Raw genomic sequence first — 9925 nt, 5'->3', positions numbered from 1 at the left:
CTTCTCTCTTTTACTTTTTTCTTATATACGTGTATGTAAAAACAAACAAATTAAATAAAGTATGTAAATTAAAGTAATGTGTAAAATATGTAAATTAAAATATACTTGCTTTCCTTTTGATGTAATTTTAACTTCAGTATGGAATCCACATCGAAAAGCTTTAAATCAATGTTCCTTATAAAAAATGTAAAGTCACATATGGATATATTCGTTTAACATTCTATCGTATTAATGGAAAAATTGCAAACTTTAGGTGGAGAAGTATTAGACGCTTTCCATTACGTCTTTCGCTGTTCATTGAATGTAATATATGGTATTCTAATTTAGAAACATTTAAACGTTTATAAAATATATGTACATTTGTTTGAATTTATTATAATTTTGTTAAACTTTTTATTGAAAGATGTCACGATGGGTATGCGAATAAATTCACTGATAAATTTGGATTGCAAATTAGATAAATCAATAGAATGGTAATAATAATGATACTTTTATCTTAGTAATGTATTATATATTTTTACAATATTTTTCGTTTGCTCTTTCACTGCAATGGACATAGCAACACAAAGTATTTTTAAAGTATGGTTACATCCGAACATAATTTTTTATAATATTGCTAGAAAAAAAAAATTTCAGGCGTATTTGACTTACCTGGATACAACCGACTTAAAAATAAGGTGTCATTAAAGCAAATATTTTTTAAATTGCATTACTTCTTTACAAAATTAAACAATTTTAATATAATATTTTCTATACATATTGTTCTGTACATATTGTTATTTTTCGTTCCTAAAAATAATCTAAGAAAAAAAGGGAATCTCTGTTAAGAAGTAATATTAATCGGGAATTGACAGCCGAAAATTTAAGTAAAAATAACCAACATACATTTAATAAAATTTAATTTTCAATCTTTTCATTTATTAATAATAGATTTTTGTTCATTTTTCAAGAAGAATAGCCGAAAACCCCTCCAGATCTTTTATTCGAGTCATCGCACGAAGGAGAAAAATAAAATTCTTATATTTCTATAATATATAAGTTAATTCTTAAATTTTATAATATATATTTCTACAATATATAATAAAGTATAAATATGTTTGAAGATATTCGCGATGAAATCAATACAATAGTTATACTGTAGGTCGTATTTATTATTTAATTGCAATCCAATTTTTTTTATTAATGACAATTAAGCAAAACTATATATTACTTTCAGGGAATCGAAACTTCAGCCACAAACATTAGCTTTGTACTTTTAATGCTTGTTATTACATTTTCGAATATTCAAGTACGTGTATAATACAATTTCTTAATAATTTATCATTATGTATCCGACGAAAATTATATTCATATATATTTCTTATCAGGTCTTCTATCGATTATAAAGGACAAAGAATATGGGGAACTAAATCAAACGTTTCGTTGACACATAATAATATTAAAAGTATTCTGGAATAAAAATATATAATGATATTAAAAATGATTAGAAAAAAAAACTTTTGGAACGTGTGATCAAGGAAACATTACGTCTATTTCCTCCAGTTCTACTCATCGCACGGAAAGTGATGCAAGATATAAAAAGTACCTTTGCATACAAATTAATTTGTTATATATCTTTTCATTGTTTCATATTTTATATTTCATTAATAATAATATGAACATATTATTTAGTACTAATATTTATTTATTAATTATATTAAGTTACTAAAAATTGGACTATACCGAAAGGATGTTCAGCAGTATTTCCCATCTATAAACTACATAGAAGCGCGAAATATTGGCCACGGCCATTACTATTTGATCCCGATAGGTTCCTACCGGAAAAGAATTATTCTACGTATTTCTTTCCATTCAGTTACGGTCGAAGAAATTGCATAGGTAATTACATCATATAGATTATTTGCCATAAAAACTCCAAGTGTACAGTCATAGTAACCCCTTCATTGCAGAAAAGAAAAGAAAAAAACCTCAAGCATTCATTATTAGATAAAGGTTAAATTAACACGTGTAACAGCTACGAAGCTATAACGGGAATGCACGAAAAGAAAAACAATTCGATATGATTTGCGGCAATTGTCGAATGATCGCATATTTTATTATCATTATATTAGTATATCAATCATATGTAAATGCCCTTCAGTCTATTTTCTCTTATTTCATATCATCCTAATTCTCTCACTCCTTTGCACTCACACATATAACATTAAATTAAATATCTTCATTTGCTGAAACACACATTCTTGCTAATTGACCATAACACTCAAAATATCTTTTAAAATATACATTTGTCACAAGCCTAACGCATCAGTGTCATCATCAAGGTATTTTCATTGAGTATTCGTACTTAAATAATACTTTTAATCTAATGAGCAATTCTATTTGAATATTTAATAACAGAATTCAATAATTGCACCATCATTTTAAATCAATTCTGATATGAAACATAAAAATCATGCAAGTAGAAATAAAGTTCTGCGTAATCCTTTTCGAGACTAATATAATATAAAATATTGTTTACGAATTCGCAATTTCTTTTCCGGTCTGTATTTTTTCATAACATTTCAGTTGTAGCATGTACGCGTTTGTATATATTTCTGATAATAAATGGAGTACTAAAAAAATTGATAGCATGCATCCATAAATTCCCTTCGTAATAGCTTTCTTTACCATAGAGCAATTGAAACTTTGGTATTAATTCACTTTGGATATCCGTTGAAAACGTAATTAATCTATAGTAAAATTCTAATCACGTTCGTAAATTTAACGATACCTTAACATAAAAAAGTTTCATTGCCTGTCATCGATACAATAGAAATCTATCCTATCAACACTTGTCGAAAATACTAAATTTGGAAAAGTATAATCAATTCTTTGAATTGAAATTTTGGTAATACATATGTTGAATATACGTCTGTCGATACACAAACAGACATTATCTATCTGCGGTTGATAAAATTTTCAGTGATGTTATTTAATTTACAGTTTTCCTAAAGAATTAAAATTATTTCGACGTTCATTGGCAATCAGTTAGGAAGAATAGTTTTTTAATAGTGATATAAAATCGATGGTTAACAATCTCGTTTATCTCAGTAAAAGTGTAATCTGAGATTACAATTTTCTTTATTACCTCGATTATTTGTAATTAAAATGGAAACGTAGCATTCATCATTATTACAGGAATAATTACTTTCCATTTTCTTAAATATTACAGATATTTAATGCAATATTTTGTAGAAATTTTCACTACAATTTTTTCATTACGTTTTAATTAGTCTCTTATCCATGTTCCCTTCTTCAAATAATTCAATGTTTACATGGCAATTTGACTACCCTAATTATTAACAAATTTTCTGCGATGTAAAGACATTTTTTTAATGTATCAAGAAAAAATTAGCCGTCCCGATACTTTCATCACTTACAGCGCAGATATGTAAGTTCATACAATAATACCTTACTCAATGCTTTTCTATTCTTCCAGAATGTATTATAAAAAAATTTCTAATATTATACTAACAACACTCCAATTTGATCGTCCGATTATTCTTCATCGTTTCGCAAGACAAACCAACCGGATTTTTAGAAAAAACAAATTTGAAAAACGGTTAATATAACAATCATGACTACAGGAATTCGAAAAATTGCCTCTACTCTATTGATTATCTAATGCACCCGTTATGGTCATATAGAAAAAAAGTAGACGAAGGACATGCAAAATAAAAAACAAGAAAATAAATTTTGAAAAAGTTGCAAAATATTATTGAAAGAAATCTGACTTGTCGCTCGTATTTATGAATATTCAATAATGCGCGCCTGCATTAATTCATTTTACATGATTAATGTGAAATGTAGAAGGAGAAAGAGAAGGAGACAACCTTGACGACAAGAAATGATTCGATACTATCTAAAAATAGAATAAAGCGATAACTGAGAAGAAATGAATGTCATTCAAGAAATAATAAAGTCTTATTTCCGCATATCTATTATTACTATCTCAACAAAATTTATCTGATCTAATAATAATTAAAAAAATAGTTTATAAACGTTTCCATCTAATTTGAATAAACGAAAATCAATTTTAAAAGTTGAGATTAATGCTCCATTTCTATACAGTGATTATTCAAATTCGTGCCGATTACGTACAATCGAATTTAACCATTTCGAACAGTATATTCTGAAACACAACGTTCAATCAGGATCATTCGTTTTCTGTCCGTGCAAGTTTTTATCGTCTTCACGGATAGTTCAAGAAAAACTGTCATTTCACACAGTCAATTTACAAATTTATTTACACATTAATTTACAATTTACACTAAAAATAATAAGATAATCTTGTTTTACTAGGGTAATTACCGATATACAATTACGTAAATGTAGCAATTTCTTATCATTATAATTTAATTACATCCTTACAGATTTAATTTGCCTTAATGCTTTTTATCTTCCTCACGAGTTTTCAAATAGATTGTCAAATAGATCATAATTATTTAAATATGTCATATAGATCATTGTCATTTTCGATATCAGAAAACTTCTGATCATCTTACGAACACACTTCGTCAATATTATTTATTTTGTTTAATAATTTGATATTCTTCGAATGCTTTGGCATTTTTGAGATGAATATATGAATGATACAGTAAAAACTAAAATATAAATGTGTAGATGAAACGAGGCAAAAAAATGGGTACATAAATAGACAAAAGTTCAAATGTAAATCTTACATAATATTGTTGGTTTTTTTCATTTTATTCACTTTGTTAAAACTAGCATTTAAAACAGATAATATATAAAATAATAATAGTATATTAATAGAATAATAATTGAAAATAATAATAGATTGCCAAATACTATGTCGAATCATCACCTTTTGATGCTCTATGTTAGGATCACAAGATCATAATGTCGTGCAATTGTATCCTCTCCAATCGAGTGTTTCTTGATGGTATAGAAGACAAAGCCAAATGACTTTTAAAATAGTTCCAGAAATTTTAGATATATTTATATATAATATATATATATATATATATATATATATATATATATATATATATATATATACTGCGACAGGCGTATATAATTGACCGATATATTACGAAGATTTTAATTCATGTTAAAATTCATATTTTTGTACAAACGTACATTCACCAATGATCGATATGCTGAAATGCTGTTTCATCGATGTCACGTAATGCAGATATATTTTTGTTCATATATGATTGTTCATATAGAACAGTTGTTTTTAATAAATATATAAAATAAATAAATAATGTGCACATGTTATTAATGGAGACTAGTAAATCATGCAATTATTGATTAAATAGTTCATTAAGGAAAATTAATTATTAATTGTACAGATCTTCTCTACTTTGAACTATATCGAGTAAATCAATAATATCCAAAGAATATTCCAGTATAATAACTTTAAATTTATTAAAGTTTAGAAATTTTCAGTAAAATGAAATCTATTTCAACGTTTGTTTCCGATCAGTTTGAAAGTATTATTAATTAATATTGACAAGAAATCGCTCGACAACAATCTCGATCGTGAGATTACACATTTTATGATTATCTGATGGATCCCTGGCAAACATTAAAGAAACTTCCACTAACAAAGAAAAGGTATCATTTATCGAAATAAAATAATTATTTTTCATTCCTTTTGTGATTACATATATTTAATCGAATTTTTGGACAAAATTTTCTCGTCCATTCTTTCAATTAGTTTTAATAATAAACTTATTCATGTTCATTTATCAAACACTTAAATGTTTATTTATAATATTTTTTCACAATATTAATATTTTATATATTAATATAACTAAGGATAACTAAATATTTCGATATCTTTACCACTTATAGCGTCCATACGTAAGCACATACAATGATGCATTACACAATGCTTTTACATTTGTCTAGAGTGTATCACAAGATTATTCGTATTATTACAATAATGGCCCTCAAATTCGAACATTCATTTATCTTTCATCGTCTTACTATTCGTGTCGTCGTGATTCTTAGAAAAACAATCTTTTAAAGAAAAGAAAAAAATTTTGACCACAGTTCCAGTAACTAACAGTTTAAGACATCAGTCATATCTAAAAAAAAAAAGTAAGAGAACAATACCCAGCAATAAAGTTTGTTGTTTTTACAATAAATTTTGACAGTGTTTCACAATTTTATCGAATGGATTCCGACTCGGTTCGTCATATTTACAATTATTGCATGCCTGCATGCATACGCGCGAGTATATACTGTCTGTATCAATAAAAGTTAGAAGGCGAGGGGAAATGATAGAGAAAGAGAGAGACATTCTTGACAAAATGAACCATCGTAGTAATCAACCTCTACATTTGAAGCTAAAAACAGTAAGTCAACCGAAACCTTCGCATCTCAATACTTTAGATATATCCTTATAAATTTAAATTCACATGGTGTTTTTTATCACGCATCATCCTCATGAATTCTTCAGGATCCATCAAAAACATTGCATTATCCCAGTAGTTTCGAAAGTTGAAAAATTCCGAGTTGCCATTTTTCATGGCGACCAATGGGTTTATACCATTGATGATGGTATCCCCAATGCAATTTGTCCGTTATCACGGGCTGCGGTACGAGAAATGCAACGTAACACGCTCCCGTAATTAGGATTGTAAGACGCAACAAGTCTTCACTTGAAATAAACCAAATACTTGCAGTATGATACGACGTAATATGTGTCCCTTTTCGTCTTTGCTCCAATAAATGGCTTCGTAAACAATATACTAGTAATGGTTGTATTTATATTTTACATAGTAACGACCTAGTAACGGTCATGTCTATTTCGATACTTTATTTCACTCGTATTCATTATCCCGGCTTTCTTAATGATTTAGGTCATCATGAGAACAGGCATAATTCTTGACCAATATTGACGATCACGTTCTCATTTTCAAAACGAGTTTACTGCATATCTTTTCCGAATTTTGGAAAGAACTCCTCGTTTGAGGATAAATTATTCTCGAATAAAAATGACATACTTCACACGATTTTTTTCGAAGATAATTTTTCGAAAATTCAATACATTAGATTAAATCCTCATTTTTAAAATGACACTTTTTTCAATTGTTCCGGAATTACTTCTGTCTTCATTGACGGCGTTAATGCTGTTTTCGACATTTTTCGAAGAAAAAATGTATTACTGTAATGATCTGTGATACAGCAGCAGTATAAGTTTATTCTATTAGATATGAATGTAAAGTATATACATTTGTCGATTATTTTTTCAAAATTAATGAACATGTATACCATATATTAGTAAACGTATATATTATATATTAATTTTAATGAAGATCAAAACACAAGTTCTGTTTCCCATTATCTGGGGCATTTTTTTCCAGCGTTATTTCGTTATGGTTTCCTCTGTGGAAATTCACTTTATATTATTTCAATTACTACTACTATTACTATAATAATAACAATAAAAATAATATAATAAATAGAAGAATATACCTACGTTAAATACATCATAACACATATGATGAGGGTAATTTACGATAAAAACAGAAGTAGAAATATTTACGTGGTCGTTTTATGCGCTAACTCTCATCAAATCGTATTATCGATATCGATATCATCAATCGATAATTTCGACACATGATCGCCCATCGATAGATATGTTTAACCTTCTTCGAATATTTAAAAGAAATAATAATTAGTGAACATACACTAATATATTATATAGTTTTATAAGGATCAAAATACGAGCTCATTTCCATATTAGATACGAGGTTTTATTCTCTAATTATTTTTAACACAACACTCTATAAAATCCTGCTTTTATCAGAAATTTATATATTAATTATTATATGCAGTAATTAAATTTATTATTCTTCGCATTTGTTGTGAAACAAATACGTACCGATGTCCTATCTAGCACAGATTATCGGGAGACGCATTTTCTATCATCATAATTCCATGTATATGAGATACTGAAAAATGAGTTCACAGTATATTAAACTACTTATTCTGACTTAAACGAAACCGATTGTTATGTCACGTGAAATAAGTACAACTTACAAAAGTTTTTACATTACCGATACGATAGGCGTATGTTGGAGAAACTGTTCTCTGTAGTTCATATTTTATCTATATCTGCCGCTCCACTTTTTGAACGAAAAGTGATAAACAGCGTAATAGGAAGGAGAGAGATATGCGTATGTGTTACGAATATTGCAATTGAAAGTTTGTAGTTCTAATTCCTACTTAATCAATATGCACTAAAGTTCCCTAAGAAGTTTCACTTCAAAAAGTAAAATTAATTTTCACATGATATTAATTTTAATATCTTGTGAAATGATATTCAAATTATAATAGACAAATAATTATATTTGAATATGGCATTCTCGAAATAGTCACTTATCTTTTATTTAAAACATGTTTTGCTATGAATAATGGTAGTAATAAATATTAATAGCTATAGAATAGTATATAATATAAATGCAAATAAAATAATAGTACGAAGGATTAAAAAGTACTATAATATTTCCTTTGTAACATATTGTAATATATGTACGGGACAAAAAACAATCTTACCTGATAATGAATTTAAATCATTGTAGTTGGATGCAATCATAAAATATACTTTACATTTTTGTTTATTACCATATTGGTCGATCGCTTGGACAACTATGATTAATATGACCAATCAAAATTGCCGTAACGTAGAGAAAAGAAACATGGCGTACGAGTCGCTTCTAATGGCGTGGCCAATCAGAATTAGCAACAATTAAAGAAAAGAATCGTTCCACTGCGAAGCGAAACTAGCGAGGTTGCAAGAAGCGAATTCTTTCTTTTCCCTCGTGTTCTCGAATAAGATAGTTGTTTTCATCAAATATTCTACAAGAAATTGAATAAGATTAAAGAAGATCTACTGAGGAACATCGAGTACGTTTTACATCATATCCATTATTATCATTTTATTAGAATTTTGCGAATCAATTTAAGTTTCAAGGTGTATCAAGTACTTGTTATGAGTTACATAGGTTATTAGAAATACATTATTTCATATAATGTTGCATTAAACATGTAATAAATTGTTAATTTTATATAAAATGAGAAATTAAAATTTTATTAAATTGAATAAAATACAGATATCTTTTTATGTCTGGTTTGTTTTACACGTGTAATTTTATCAATTTTTTTTATTGCCTATTAAATATGTTTGTTAATCTAATATTTCTATCTTCTAGTGCCTAAAAAGTAACAAATTAGTAAGATTATGTATCATTGATATTATACAGTATTTAATGACTCAAATTATCAGTAATAACATAAGATATATATAATATATTTTTATCATTATCAGGATGTTCATGCAAAAAAAGAATCGTGTGGCCATATACGAGTACCGTTTTAAAGAAGGTGTAATGGTAGCGAAAAAGGACTACCATGCTTCAAAGCATCCAGAGTTAGAAACAATTCTAAATTTAGAAGTTATTAAAGCAATGCAGGTAAATTATATCTTAATATTTAATATTAGAATAAATGATCATTGTGTGTGTTCTTTTATTCTTATAACAATTATTTAATGATTCTCCAGTCCCACAAATCCAGAGGATATGTCAAAGAGAAATTTGCTTAGCGACATTTTTATTGGTATTTGACCAACGAGGGAATTGAATATTTACGTGAATTCTTGCATCTACCAGAGATTGTTCCATCTACGCTCAAGAGACAAGTTAGGTCAGAAACTTCAAGACCCTGGTTTGCCGCAGGTCCAAGGAGCGAGCCTTCAAGACCGACAGAAGACCGTGCTGGTTACAGACGAGGGCTAGGTGGTCTTACTGGTCCTGGCGATAAAAAAGTCGATGTTGGTGCAGGTACAGGTGACTTATAATTCCGTGGTGGCTTCGTACGTGGAAAAGCCCCGTAAGTAATTTTTGAAAAA

General features: G+C 27.9%; 1 protein-coding gene and 1 pseudogene across 1 annotated transcript; both read left to right on the top strand.

Annotated features, from left to right (window-relative positions):
• Positions 1-231: 231 nt before the first annotated feature.
• Positions 232-2435, top strand: LOC124956353 (cytochrome P450 4p1-like). The gene is made up of 7 exons (XM_047512057.1): positions 232-313; positions 404-473; positions 1131-1137; positions 1217-1288; positions 1488-1581; positions 1702-1878; positions 2398-2435. The coding sequence occupies exons 1-7, from the start codon at positions 232-234 to the stop codon at positions 2433-2435; spliced, it is 540 nt and encodes a 179-aa protein (XP_047368013.1).
• Positions 2436-8764: 6329 nt separating this feature from the next.
• On the top strand, positions 8765-9925 carry LOC124956222 (annotated as a pseudogene).

The sequence above is a fragment of the Vespa velutina genome, chromosome 21 (genome assembly GCF_912470025.1).
Source record: "Vespa velutina chromosome 21, iVesVel2.1, whole genome shotgun sequence".
Lineage (NCBI taxonomy): Eukaryota > Metazoa > Arthropoda > Insecta > Hymenoptera > Vespidae > Vespa > Vespa velutina.
This window is presented reverse-complemented; position numbering and strand designations above follow the sequence as displayed.